This window comes from Pinus tabuliformis, chromosome 4_1 (assembly GCF_031772625.1).
Source record: "Pinus tabuliformis cultivar Carrire ecotype Pingquan chromosome 4_1, CPIR1, whole genome shotgun sequence".
Lineage (NCBI taxonomy): Eukaryota > Viridiplantae > Streptophyta > Pinopsida > Pinales > Pinaceae > Pinus > Pinus tabuliformis.
The window spans coordinates 844,081,429-844,096,984 of NC_142303.1; the positions used below are offsets into that span (position 1 = coordinate 844,081,429).

Below are 15,556 nucleotides of genomic sequence, written 5' to 3' on the forward strand. Positions count from 1 at the left end.
ACTGTAATGAATCCCAAACTGAACTGTACCTCGAACATAACGAAGTATTCTTTTAGCTGCTTTCCAATGACTTTCACGGGGGTTTTGCATGAACCGAGCAACAAGGCCAACAACAAAGGAAAGGTCAGGACGAGTATGGGTTAGATACAAAAGTTTTCCTACAAGTTGACGGTATAAGGTAGCATTAACTTCAGGAGAAGTACAAGTGACTGAAAGGGAGAAGGGGCTGGCTTACAGTCTTCCATGTGAAAATGGCGTAGAATATCACAGGCATACTTGGACTGGGAAAGAGAAATACCCTCCTTGGATTGCAAGACTTGAAGACCGAGAAAATAGTGTAAGTGGCCTAAGTCTGTCATTTCAAATTTCCTTTTAAGGCTAGACTCACATGGTTTATAAGGTTGGGATCACTACCAGTAAGGATAAGATCATCAACATAAAGAACAAGGATGATAAGAGAGTTGCCCACTTTCTTGGTGTAGACAGTATTGTCAGAATGACACCTAGAAAAGCCAGATTCTAAAAGAAAGCTATCCATTTTGGCATACCAAGCCCGAGGAGCTTGCTTGAGACCATAAAGGGATTTCTTAAGTCGACATACAAGGCTGGAGTCTGTTTGTATGAAGCCAATGGGTTGTTCCATATAGATTTCTTCATGCAAGTCCCCATGCAAGAAGGCAGATTTAACATCCATCTGATGGACTTCCCATTTGAAAGAGGCAGCAAGGGAAAGAACAAGGCGGATAGAGTTCATTTTGGCAACAGGGGAGAAGGTTTCAGTGTAGTCAATGCCTTCAACCCGTGAAAAACCTTTAGCAACAAGACGAGCTTTATGTTTATCAACTTTCCCATCTGGTCCATACTTGGTTCTGTAAACCCATTTGCATCTAACAAGTTTTCGTCCCTTTGGTAGAGGAACAAGATCCCATGTATCATTTGCCAATAATGAATGATATTCTTCATTCATAGCTGCTTCCTAATCTGGATGGCCTGAAGCTTCTGCAAAGGTGTTAGGATCATAATTTACTGGAGCTTGAGCCAGTAAAGAAGAGGCTCTCTCGAACTGAGAACGTGTGCGTCGCTGATCTGTAGGATCACCGACAAGATCACCTGCGGCATCTCGAGTAGCACGAACCCATTTTGGAAGCTCAGGAGTTGAAGGAGGATCCTGAGATGGTGGGGGAGGATTGTCATCCTCACTTTCATCATCTGAAGAAGAAATGTTTTCAAAGGTAGAAGAGATAGGGAGAGGTGGCACATTCGCCGGACTAGGCTCGCAGGCCGATATATTTTCATCAAATTTTACATCTCTTCTAATGATAACATTTTTGGACTTAAATGGAATAAGTCTATAGCCTTTGACATCTTCAGAATATCCAACAAAAGTACATTTTTCGCTCTTAGGTTCTAAAGCTTTATGCTTTTCATCTAGAATATGGGCCCACACTTCACTTCCAAAAACACGAAAGTGACTTACATCTGGTTTGATTGAGCTCCATGCTTCTTCTGGAGTGATATTCTTTAAAGCCTTAGTAGGAGTGCGATTTATTATGTAATTTGCACAGTTAATTGCTTCTGCCCAAAAACTAAGACCAAGTCCTTTAGATTGTAGCATACAATTAGCCATTTCCTTTAAGGTGCGATTCTTCCTTTTAGCTACACCATTTTGTTGTGGAGTATATGGAACAGTATGTTGCATTTGAATTCCATTCTCAGTGCAATAGTTGATGAATGTGTTTTTAACATATTCTCCGCCATTATCAGATCTTAACTTAAGAATTTGATGTCCAGATTATTTTTCAACAAAGGCCTTGAAGGCCAAAAAGGTGTTAAATACTTCACTCTTGAGTTTTAAGAAGTATACCCAAGTGCGTCTGGAGAAATCATCAATGAAAGTTAAGAAATACTTGCAGCCAGAGAATGACACAACTGGAAGTGGACCACATAAATCACTATGCACAAGCTGTAAAGGGGCTGAGGCGTGCCAAGAGGCACGTTTTTCAAAACTGTCCTGATGATGTTTTCCGAGTACACATCCGGAACAAACACCATCTCTGCAAGATACCATAGGAAGACCTGTCACCATATTTTCTTTACATAGATGCTGAAGGGAGCGATAGTTTAAGTGACCAAATTGCTCATGCCAAAGTTTGCTCACTTCATCGTTATGAGCAACAAATACTGAGGGAAGATTTGATGACCCAAAGTTGTGAAACTTATACAACCTTGTAGAATCATCAGCAATGCCAGTAGCCAAAATCTGTTTAGGATCTCTTAAGTCCTTGATTACAACATCATGAGGTGAAAATTCAACGATTTTACCTTCACCTGAATGAGTTATCTGATATACAGATAGAAGGTTGCAGGATAGGGTTGGAACACATAATACATCATTAAACTGACCATTGTCTAGATGAACAGTTCCAGTCCCTACAACATTAAGAGATCTATCACCACCAACATATATATTTTTGGTGTTACAATCATTTAAAGAAGAAAACATGGCTTTGTTTTTGGCCATGTGATAAGAAGCTCCAGAATCAATGAGCCACTCATGAGAATGAGAAGAAGAAGATACATTTAATGCATAGCCAGACCGAGATGCTTGACAACCACATGTAGAAAGTGCCATTCCTGAAGATGAAGTTGAAGTTGAAGATTGCCCCAAATGGATGTTATGCTTCTTCATTGCTGCTTCCAAGGCTTCCATCTTCTTAAAGCATTTTGATTCTAAGTGGCCATCTCGATTACAAAAATTGCAATGTCTATCAGTCTTCTTCCCTTTGTTTTTATTTGTCTTATCATTTTGTTGAAATGATTTTTCATTTTGGGGCTGAAATTGCTTAGGACCCTTGTTTGGTTTAGGACCATTCTTTTTAGGATATGACTTCTTAGGATTCTTTGAATTTGGTTGCTGCTGGGCGGCTAACGCTTTCTTGAAAGAATTTCCAAGATTAAGAAGACCAAGGTGTAAGAGTTTTTCTTGTTCTCTTATTAAAGAATCACAAAAAGAGTCAAAGGAAGGGGACTTGTAGTCTGTTCCTTGAGAAATGAAGGCTTCTCTTGTAGAATGGAAGGTGGAAACAAACACAGAGTAGGCTGGTCCCAACTTTGTAAGAATGGAATAGATAAGTGTTAAATTTGGACAACTAGGTCCAAACTCCATGTTCTGATGCTCAGATTAAGAGGCTAATATTTTTGTTGGATTCCTCTTTCTGAGAGGTGTAAAATCCATATAAAAATAGTCTTAATCCGATGAGCAGAACTTATATTTTGAATTTATTATTCTTAATAAATTATATGTGCAAAGGTCAGCCAGTTTTGTAATGTAGGCTCACATGCCCAACAGATGTGTCACACACCCTCATTGATGGATATATATATACAGGAAAAGTTGGAGAGAATTTGATCACAAAAACAACTCACATCTTCCTCTCTCATCCTAAAAAGTACGAGCTACCTGGAGGACGAATTTCAGCCACACGTGGGAAGGACGAAGAGGATTTTTCTGCTGCTAGGGTTTCGCAGAAGTTTGACCAGCGTTGACTTTGGTCAACGCTTGGTCCAAACAAGCTGAAAACTTGTGGGAGGTTCGATTTTTGAAGGCCATACTACTTGGCACAAAAATCGAGGTCAAAGGGTTGACCGTTTTGCTGCTGTGTTGACTTTTAGCTTGCTGCCCCTGCGTTGACTTTTCAGGACAACGTTGACTTTTGTAGAACTGACTTGGGTTGACTCATCTACTGGTTGGAGGGTTGTTGTGACACATGCTGGGCTGGCTGACCAAAGGAGACTTTGCTGGTTGAAGCATCCTGTTGACCGCCGAAACAAACACATACATTTTTCTTGTTTCTGATTTGTCTTCTGTAAGATCTGCTTATATGTTCTATCTGCATTTTGCTTATCTACTTGTATGATTGCTGTGAGAAAAGTGAAATTGCTCTTAGCATAGAACATCTACAAAACTTTACATGGAATCAGAGCTGAGGTGAAGACAAACTCTATCTATAGCAATCATCATCGAAGGAAATGGATTCCTCTAAGCTTGAATTCAGGGAGAATGACAAGCTGACTGGAAGTGATGACTTCCATGCCTGGAAGATGTTATTAGATCTCAAATTAGAAGATCATGATCTCCTAGATCATGTGACAGGGAAGATTCAAGAACCTCCATCAAATGCCTCTGCTGCTGTTAAACACAAGTATAAGAAGGGAGAAATCAGAGCAAAACTGCTGATCAGGGAATCCATAAATAAGAGTCTGGTTGCCTACATATCTGAACTAGGCACATCCAAGGAGATGTATGACAAACTGATACTTATGTTCCGAGTAAACAATGTGAACCAAGTGCTATTCCTCAAGAACAAGTTGAAGAATATGAAGAAGGGCCGAGACGAGTCTATTCAAACTTTCTTTATGAAGTTGACCGAAACCAGGAACAATCTGCTAGCTATTGGGGAGACAATAGCTGATCGTGAGATGGTTCTCACCGCACTTGGAGGACTTCCATATGAATGGCAAGTATTCACAACTACCATTCTCAACAATAATACCATCCCTAACTTTGATGAGCTTCTGTCTAGATGTATGCAAGAAGAAACAAGGATGAAGGAATTTGATAATGAAAGAAATGCTGCCTATGTTGCTCATTCCCGAAAGAAGAACTCTGGTGGTTCCAAGGACAAAGGAAGGACTAAGACTCAAAAGAAGAAGGGTAAATGTTTCACCTGCCATAGGACTGGACACTATGCTAGAGAATGCCCCTTCCAGAAGAATTCTCCCGATAGTGACGACAACAACAACAACCGAAGGAATGGGAATCAAAGAAATGACAAATCCAAAGGAAAGAGGAAGGCTCACTTTGAAGGAAACCATCCACCTTCTAAAAGGACCAGAAATACCAGGTATGAGGAGTCTAATGTTGTTGATAAAAGAAATGAGTATATTCTAATATCTGCTCTCTCAGCTGCATCTCCGCCCGACACTATGGATGTCTGGCTAATCGATAGTGGTGCCTCAAGACACATCACCGGATTCAAGGAAGCACTTTCTGACATGGTTGAAAGGGATACTAATCTAGAAATTACCCTTGGGGATAATGCCACTTATCCTGTGAAAGGGACCAGGACTGTGACCCTCCACTTGTCTCAAGGACAAGTCCTCCATCTACAAGATGTACTCTATGTACCCAAATTGAAGAAGAACCTTGTGTCTGTATCTGCCATGGAAGACAAAGGATTCAATGTAACTTTCTCTGATGGAAAGGTACTCATGTGGAAGAAGAGCTTCAAGGAAGCTATCTCAATTGGTTTTAGAGTTGGTACACTCTACCAGGTTGGAGGGAGTCCGTTGGGAGCTATGACTTGTGATACTATCCGTCAAACCGAAATATGGCACCGAAGATTTGGACACCTTCATTACAAGGCTCTTCCCGAAGCAAGGAAGGTGGTGACAGGGATGCCTGATTTTGGAAATAATCATAAAGGTGTATGTAAGGGCTGTGCTGAAGGAAAACATACAAGGGGACCTTTCCCCTCAAGTGTCACAAAGACATCTGAGATATTGCAACTGGTCCATTCTGATCTTTCCGGTATGTTGCCTGTAACATCCCTGGGGGGATGTTCTTACTATATGACATTTACTGATGACTTCTCTCGCAAAACCTGGATATACTTCTTGAAGAAGGATGAGGCTTTCATGTGGTTCCGTACCTTCAAAGCCTTGGTGGAAAATATGACCGGAAAGAAGATCAAGATTTTGAGCACTGACAATGGCACTGAATATGAGTCAAATGAGTTCAAAGACTTTTGCAGAGAAGCTGGCATTAAGAGGGAGACTACCACTGCATATACTCCTGAGCAGAATGGTGTTGTTGAACGCAAGAATAGGACTATTGTGGAAGCTGCCCGTGCCATGCTATGTGACCAGGGTCTTCCAAAGTTTCTGTGGGGAGAAGCTGCAAATACTGCTGTGTACATTCAAAACCGATGCCCTCATTCCGCTTTGGACTCCAAAACTCCCGAAGAGGTTTTCTCTGGTAAGAAACCTGATGTCTCACATTTTAGAATTTTTGGATGTCCTGTCTATTTTCATGTGCCGAAAGAAAAGAGAAGTAAGCTGGACGCTACTGGGAAGAAAGGAATGTTTGTGGGCTACAGTGAGACTTCTAAGGCATATAGAGTCTATGTACCTGGTCAAAGGGAAGTAGAGATAAGCCATGATGTCACTTTTGACGAAGATGCTTCCCTGAAGAAAGTAGTAGATCTTCCTAGATCTGAAGAAAACCATGAAGAAAGACCTGGAAATCTGGAAGAACCCCAGGATGAGACTATGCCTGATGTTGAAGAGCCAATGGACCCTATTGATCCTTCCTCTTCTCTAGGAAAGAGGCCATCATGGCTCAGGGACACCCTCGAAGATGCTGAGGGTCATGCTGCCCCAAGGGGAACATTCCGAGAAAGCAAGAAGCCGTGTAGATACCAAGGGTATCTAGCTGCCATGAGTACTATTATACAATCTGAACCTGGATCTTTTGAAGAAGCCATCAAGCATCAAGTCTGGAAGGATGCTATGCATGAAGAATATGAGGCTATTATGAAGAATGATGTCTGGGATGTGGTCCCGAGACCGAAGGACAAATCTGTTGTCACCGCTAAATGGCTCTACAAGATTAAACATGGATCTGATGGGAGTGCTGAAAAGTTTAAGGCAAGATTTGTTGCCCGTGGCTTCTCTCAAAAGGAAGGAATTGACTATGACGATATATTTGCACCTGTGGCTCGATATACCACCATCCGATCCATCATAGCCCTTGCTGCTACGCAAGGATGGAGTCTTCATCAGATGGATGTCAAGACTGCTTTTCTGCATGGTGCAATAAAGGAAGAGGTGTATGTAGAACAACCTCTGGGATTTGAAGTTCAAGATCGAGACACTTATGTCTGCAGGTTGAAGAAAGCCCTCTATGGGTTAAAGCAAGCACCCAGAGCTTGGTATGAGAGGATGGATAGTTACTTGATGAAGCTGGGCTTCACTCGAAGCAATGCTGATCCAAACCTTTACTTTAAGGTTGAGGAAGGAAAGCCTCTCATTCTAGTGCTGTATGTGGACGACCTCTTCCTGACAGGTGATGACCCTCTCATTCATCAATGTAAGAGGGAGCTTGCTGCTGAGTTCGAGATGAAAGACCTAGGACTGATGCACTATTTCCTAGGCCTGGAGGTCTGGCAGAGACCTGGAGAGATTTTCCTTTCTCAAGGAAAGTATATTGTGAAGCTTCTGGAAAGATTTGGGATGGTGGACTGTAAGTCCGTGTCGACACCAATGGAACTCAACTTTAAGAAGTTGAGTGGCAGCGCTGCAGGGCCTATCTTGGCCAATCCTACTGAGTATCGTCAACTCATAGGAGCTTTGATGTTCTTAGTGAACACCCATCCGGACATATGTTTTGCAGTGAATACTTTGAGTCAACAGATGGTTGAGCCTCATCATTTTCACTGGGTTGGTGCCAAGAATCTTTTGAGATATCTTCGGGGCACGATAAACCATGGGCTGAGATACACTGCCGGGAGTGTGATACTTCGGGGATATACTGATGCCGATTGGGCTGGCAGTGTGGTGGATCGTAAGAGCACATCTGGATGCTGTTTCAATCTTGGTTCTGCTTCGATCTCATGGATGAGCAGGAAGCAGAAGTCGGTGGCTTTGAGCACCGCGGAGGCCGAATACATTGCTGCTAGTATGGCCTGTTGTGAAGCAGTTTGGTTGAGGAAGCTCTTTAGTGAGATGTTCCAACATGTGCTAGATACCACTGTAATACTCTGTGATAATCAGAGTGGGATTCGTATGATTGAGAATCCTGTGTTCCACGACTGATCCAAGCATATTGATATCAGGTACCACTTTATCCGGGATATGGTACAGCGAGGCGCCGTAAGGCTCGATCATATAGGAACTGATGAGCAGGTCGCGGATATTCTCACTAAGCCCCTGGGGAAGGTCAAGTTCCTAACCTTCCATGAGAGTCTTGGTGTCGTGGAAAGACCCTATGATGTGGGTCCTGTTGGACAATGAGCTCTGGGAGCTCTGGGGGGCTTTGGGGATAGCTTCTCGGAGCTATAAGCACTCATAATGCTTCTGCCCCACCCTTGTGATTATTGAGTTGGTTCGCCACTCATTTAATTTGTGCCCCGTATGCATCCTACCCATTGAGTTCAGGGCTCATGGGAAGTACCTCTCATTTGGCCAATGAGGTGTGGAAAAGCTAGAGACTATTAGCAAAGACTGATGGACGCATCAGAGATTGCCGTACTCTCTATCTAGGATGGCATGGTCCAACCACATGATCTGGGATCAAGATTTGTGAGGTCTGGGACCTCTGGACTGATTATGTCAGTCGGGGAATGATGTCTTTGTGACTGACCCACTTCTGTTCTAAAATAAAGAAGCCAGCAAAGCAAGTTTCGGCGGGATGACTCACGATGTTAATTGCACTAATAGATGGAGTTCTCCCTAGTTGAGAGGGAGTGTTAAATTTGGACAACTAGGTCCAAACTCCATGTTCTGATGCTCAGATTAAGAGGCTAATATTTTTGTTGGATTCCTCTTTCTGAGAGGTGTAAAATCCATATAAAAATAGTCTTAATCCGATGAGCAGAACTTATATTTTGAATTTATTATTCTTGATAAATTATATGTGCAAAGGTCAGCCAGTTTTGTAATGTAGGCTCACATGCCCAACAGATGTGTCACACACCCTCATTGATGGATATATATATACAGGAAAAGTTGGAGAGAATTTGATCACAAAAACAACTCACATCTTCCTCTCTCATCCTAAAAAGTACGAGCTACCTGGAGGACGAATTTCAGCCACACGTGGGAAGGACGAAGAGGATTTTTCTGCTGCTAGGGTTTCTGCTGCTAGGGTTTCGCAGAAGTTTGACCAGCGTTGACTTTGGTCAACGCTTGGTCCAAACAAGCTGAAAACTTGTGGGAGGTTCGATTTTTGAAGGCCATACTACCTGGCACAAAAATCGAGGTCAAAGGGTTGACTGTTTTGCTGATGCGTTGACTTTTAGCTTGCTGCCCCTGCGTTGACTTTTCAGGACAGCGTTGACTTTTGTAGAACTGACTTGGGTTGACTCATCTACTGGTTGGAGGGTTGTTGTGACACATGCTGGGCTGGCTGACCAAAGGAGACTTTGCTGGTTGAAGCATCCTGTTGACCGCCGAAACAAACACATACATTTTTCTTGTTTCTGATTTGTCTTCTGTAAGATCTGCTTATATGTTCTATCTGCATTTTGCTTATCTACTTGTATGATTGCTGTGAGAAAAGTGAAATTGCTCTTAGCATAGAACATTTACAAAACTTTACAATAAGGTTACTATCTTCTTTCTTAACTTTAACACCTTCCAAGAGATATCTAAGGAAGTTGAACTTGGACAAGAAATCTTCAATGCAAGAAAAATTATTAGGGTCCAATGTAAGCAACTCATTTTCAAGTTGATGGGCTCTAAGTTCATTTTTAATCCCAAAAACTTTATTGATTTGTTTCATTGTTTCATCAGGAGTATCAAGTTCTGCAATATGGAATCTAAGATCTGGAGAAATAGACATCCCTATCAATCGACGTGCTTGATCTTGCCTATTTTTCCATTTAGCAGCCTTATCTTCATCCTTCGGTTTCTTTTCTTGGCCTGAGGCTATTCTGTAGAGACCTTTACTTCTAAGTAAATCCTCAATGTAGGCCAACCATTGGAAGTAGTTGGTGCTGTCAAGGGTAACTTGGTATTGACTTTCCATTTCAACGGAAACTGAAGCTAAAGATGCTGAAACTAAGTGTTCCAATGGATAGATCTCGAAAAATTAGGCTGGTTTAAAAAAAATGGCTCTGAAAACGGCTTCCGGATGAAGAAGTTATGGCTTTTTGAAAAAAAGTTGTTGAAGTTGCCGACGAGGTGCAGGAATGTGCGGAAATGAAAAAGTCCGCCCCCACAAAATGGAGACTTGAACCCAAGACCTCTACTCTCTTAGAATAGCTTTGAACCAATTGAGCTATACAAAAAATTTGAGAGAGAGAGAGGGGGGGGGGGTGATGCTTTGGGTTGCGTGCTTGCTTTGAGAAGGCTCTTTTTCCCTACAAAACAAAAAACACAAAACCCAACACGGACATGCAAAGAAAACGAACCTTACGGCTCGAAGTTAGCTTTAGCCGAAAAACTAAATATTTTCAAAAATGGACCTTGCGGCTCAAAGTTAGCTTTGGCCGGAAACTAAATATTTTCCTCAATGTTTCTAATTTTCCGAGATCACCCTAAGGCGCAGGGAAAAGAGCATACACATGAGAAAAATCCTTCCTTTTTGTTTCTGATTTGCCCAGATCGCACAGAGTCGCAGGGCAAAGAGCATACGCAGAAATGAAAGGTATAGATCCGGTAATAAAAAAAAGCTAAATAAACCGAAACAGAGAGAAAATAGCAGTAAACTGCAAATAAACACTGTATACCTCCAGATCTTAAAAATGACGCAGCTAGGGCTACCGGAAACCTTTTTGCGTGAAACGAAAGGGGTTCCTCACTGGAACAGATGCTCCCAACACAACAGAGCAGTCCTCTCGGCCCGAAAGCAGTCAGAAACAACAGATCTAGGAAACAGCAGTCGGATGCAGTTCTACCGGCTTCAGATTTGGATCACCAACGGACGCGGCCCTCAAATAGCTCTGATACCATGTAGGAAATTACAGGGTAAGTTCCTCAGACAGAACACCAAAGGACACCGCTCACAACCAGATCGCAGATCAATACACCAGTATTTTTGACATGGTTAAAACCCTCAAAGAGGGAAACAGTCCACGGCCTGAGCCAACGCGGCCACTTCAGGCAATTTATTAATAAAAGAATGAAAATTTACATATGTTTCTCTCATGCACGGATTACCCTACAAATGACCCTCCATGCGCTTTAAATAGAAATCATGGACCAATCGGGTGTCAAGCCACGGATCAAGTGTCGGTAATACCGAGGAGAGAATGAACCGTCGGATCACTACATATCGTGACCGTCGGATTGTAAGTTACAAAATGTACAACGGTAAAGAAACACACTTTACCTAACTCTATACTAGACCAAGTTGTACTTAACTATTTCCTATGTGTCGGAATATCCTAACAGTCATTCTTCGGCAAGTGCACATTGTTGTTCTTAAAATCTTCCTCATTCCCCTGATCCGCCCTAGAAGTTTCCTTTCCAACATCATTCTTGTTGGTTTCAGAAGGGGATCCATTTTCCACAAGGGTTTGTTGTGTTTCCTCTTTTGTTGAGTCCGAAGAATCCTCACCGACATGTAATTTTTCCTGATTGACTTTTGTTGCCTCTGATGTATACCATATAATGATTGCCCTGAGCTCCTTCCCACCATTTAGACATTCGGTATTTTTTCCGATCTTTGTTGTTCTGTCGCTTGGGGCAATTTTTTATTACATGCCCCATTTCATAGCACGCTCTACACTGGAATGAAACATTGTCGTAATCAAGCTTTTGGACCCAGACATAATTTGGGGGCGTCAAATTTATCTCAGTAGGAAAACCCTTATTGAAGTCTATCTCCATACAAATTTGAGCATAAGTAGTTTTATAATAATTACCTGTATTTGCACTACAGCAATAAAAATCTGCAAGAGCATTCCTAATAGAGGATAACGATTGGAGATTCCAAAGATGCAAGGATAGGTTCAAAATCCTTACCCAAATTTGCGCTGCGGAGATTGATGCTGTTACCATATCAAAGGTGGTAGACCAGAGCTGCATGAAGAGATCAACACTACCTCGGAAACATGACTTGGATTTGCAAATGGCCCTCTTGTCCTCAATTTTGTCGAAACAACAATGAAAATACCCCGAGCCATGGGATAAATATTCAGTTCATCTGTTAAATGAGGTTTCCATGTCTCAAAGATCCATTTGTGCAGGTTTGTTAGCAACGGCCAAAATCCATTAAACCTGCAAACCAAACCTTGCTCTGAAAAAAACTTCTCACAACTGAAAGCTTCCTCATCTAAAGGAACATTGGAAGGAACTTGAACTACCAGGAGGCCTGATCCATATTTCAGAATGGAACTATATGAAACCAAAGAAGAGCTTGCTTGTTTGGTAACCATTCCTGCGAAAGAAACTGTCTTCATTGCTAAATCACTAAGATTTTCCATTGATCGGATTGCTACAAAGATCTATAAAGAAATCCACATGATCTAAGCATAGATCGGTTGACTAGGGAAAAGCCCTAGCTGCTACAAGGGTTGTCAGAGCTCCACCCATCTCCTCCTACAAAGGTGCCTGACTTTATCAGTGAGAAACTTGTTTTCATTTTAAAGATCATTGTTTTATGAGTTTGCTTAAAAGTTTCATGCGTAGTTCCTCCAATTCTTTATTTAATCATCGAGATTCTGCTGGTTACTTCTCTAAATTGAAACAAGACTTTAAAGTTAAAAGGGTTTCTTATATGTTGCAAGTATATAATAAGATTATTACATTAATTATATGACAATATTAGATATATTTTCATTTTTCAGTTCACATATTCTATAATTAATTATTGAGATTCTGTTGGTTACTTTTATAAATTGAAAGGATAATAATCAGAGCTGTATTTCACTCTCTGAGAATCCGGTGTTCCATGACAAGGCCAAGCATATTGAGAATAGATAGCACTTTATCAAGGAGAGGATCTAAAAAGGGGTAGTAAAGCTTTAGTATATCTCCACAGATGAGCAGATTGCAGACATTCTCAGCAAACCCTTGGTGAAAGGGAAGTTTGTGTTTTACAGGGACAAGCTGAATTTTTTTCTTTGTAATATCTAAATTTTAGGTTTCAATCTTCTAGTCTAGTAAATCAAGGTCTGTAATGTGATACAAAATATGTTTTGCTCTTTATGACTTAAATTCCGACAACAGCCATGTAATGTTTGTATGCCAGGCTGGTAACTGGTGAAGGTGATGATAAGTATCTCATTGCAACAGCTGAACAACCATTATGTATCATCGGGGTGACTAGATTCATCCTTCAACATTACCTCAAATGTATATTCTTGTGTTGCCCTTGATTTGTCCCGTGTATTGACCTTGCCTATCCAAGTGTGGACAAATCGAGTGGTAACAGGTCTCTTTGCTTGCAGCTTATATGTATTGCACTGACATGGTGATTGACTTGCCTTTTGGCTAATGATCTTTATTGGACATTCTTGCCAAAGGTTGCATTCGTGGTCTTCCCTGTGTTGCAAAGTGTTGAGTTTTGGTTCCATTTGTATTCCAAATACATGCCACTGATACACTCATCACACAGTTGCAAACGTAGAACAACATAAATTTTGGGATATAATTATGCAATTCACCAATGTACTTGAGCATAACATTTTTATCCTCAACCACTATGAGTTAGGTGCTAAATTTATTTCTTTGGAATGTCTAAATTTTAGGTTTCAATGTTCTAGTCCAGAAAGTCAAGGTCTGTAATGTGATATAAAATAAAATATCTTTTGCTGTTTGACTTAAATTTCGAGAACAGTCATGTAATGGTTGTATGTAAGGCAGGTAACTGGTGAAGGTGATGATAAGTATCTCATTGCAACAGCTGAGCAACCATTATGTGCTTATCATAGGGGTGACTGGATTCATCCTACAACATTACCTCTAAGGTACATTCTCTTTCAATTCATTTCACCATTCAACTAGTTTATGTCTTGCAATAACTTTTGGCCTGGTGGAATACTGTCAACCACTAGGTATCTTGTATTTGGAATGAAATTCTAGATGAGCAATGAGATGCAGTATTTAGGATCAGACAGTGCTTTAACCACTTGTTGGATTATTTATCATGGTGCAGGTATGCTGGATATTCTTCTTGTTTTAGGAAAGAAGCAGGTTCACATGGAAGAGATACTCTAGGAATTTTTAGAGTGCACCAGTTTGAAAAAGTAGAGCAATTTTGCATAACTAGCCCAAATGGAAATGACTCTTGGGACATGCACGAGGAAATGATTAACAATTCTGAGGACTTCTACAAGGAGGTAACTCTTAAGAAACCATGGAATTTTAGCTCCTATAGGCTATAAGCAGATAGCTGATTATTCTCATCATCAAACCCTCATGATTTTTCTTGCCACCTTTTTTACTAACATATGGTTTCATCTGTCAGCTAAATATTCCCTATCAGATTGTATCAATTGTTTCTGGTGCTTTGAATGATGCTGCTGCGAAGAAATATGATTTGGAAGCGTGGTTTCCTGCGTCAAAGACATATAGAGAGCTTGTATCTTGTTCCAACTGCACTGACTTTCAATCTAGGAATCTGGAAATTCGATATGGACAAAAAAAGGCAAGTTTATCTCTTGCATATATACTTAAGTTTTAGGGACAGCAAGGTCTCGTTGTATGTTTTTAGGAGCAACCAGAAGTAATGCAATGATTCATTTTAATCGGTGAATTTTGTTTATTGATCACAGAGCAATGAGCAAGTCAAACAGTATGTTCATCTATTGAATTCAACTCTCAGTGCAACAGAAAGAACTATATGCTGTATCTTAGAGAATTATCAGAAGGAAGGTGGTGTAGAGATTCCAAAGGCCCTACGACCATTTATGCTAGACATTGATTTCTTGCCTTTTCAAAATGGTTCTTCAAAAGAGTCAAAAGCTAAGAAAGCGAAGCCTAAGGTATTTATTTGCATTTATTTTAGTATGACTGTTTGCTTGCAAGTTGCAAATTTATTTCTGAAGCATTATGCATGCATTCAATGTTAGTTTTACACACACAGACATAGATAGGAATACACGAAATAATGAGAGAGTGCTGCAATCATTCTTATGTCTCATTACATAGCATAAGAATTAGATGTTGCCGTGTCTCATTACATAGCATAAGAAGACTACGTTACATGACTCCCAAATACCTAACGGTTGATTACAACATTAGGTGCCCCATCATTTCATGTGAGGCTTTATTACAAGTCAAAGCCCTAATTAGCTTGTCTAAGTTTTAAATATTGATATTATCTGTAGACCCTCTCATAGTGATCATTTTTCATGTTTGTTCAAAATACAAAAAGCCAAAGGCTTTGCCAAGCAAGATGTTTGCAGTCCACAAATGTAGGATTTTCGAAGCAACAACTGGAAGTGAACTGTATTTGGCAAGGTCGTTGAAGTAGAATTTTCCCAAGTTACCTGCATTTGGATATGGATGTGTCAGATTTTTGAAAGGCTAAGATCCTGATAAGATGGGGAAATGACACGTACAAATGATATAAAAATATTTTTGTAATTCTAGAAATTAAAATTATATATAAAAAATTAAATATAGAAATTTTTAATTCTATAATTTACATATATGACACTTATATAAAATAATTGCTGTGTAATACTTATCATTAAAAACTAATACATTATTATAAAATTACTATATTTATAGTATGATCCCAGATACTAAAGCTTATATATGTACATTAATAGCTTGCTGCTCGTTGTATTTACATTAATTCAATATTGATTATATAAAATTAAAA

At 40.3% G+C, this 15,556-nt stretch overlaps 1 protein-coding gene across 1 annotated transcript in view; it reads left to right on the forward strand.

The window, feature by feature from the left end:
• The window catches only part of LOC149178854 (seryl-tRNA synthetase / serine-tRNA ligase), a 51,603-nt gene that overhangs the window by 19,287 nt on the left and 16,760 nt on the right, over nt 1-15,556 (forward strand). The window contains exons 6-9 of the mRNA XM_089420466.1: nt 13,591-13,694; nt 13,883-14,066; nt 14,195-14,374; nt 14,502-14,711. Coding sequence (XP_089276592.1) covers nt 13,591-13,694; nt 13,883-14,066; nt 14,195-14,374; nt 14,502-14,711 — 678 coding nt within the window. The remainder of the gene's footprint in view (nt 1-13,590; nt 13,695-13,882; nt 14,067-14,194; nt 14,375-14,501; nt 14,712-15,556) is intronic.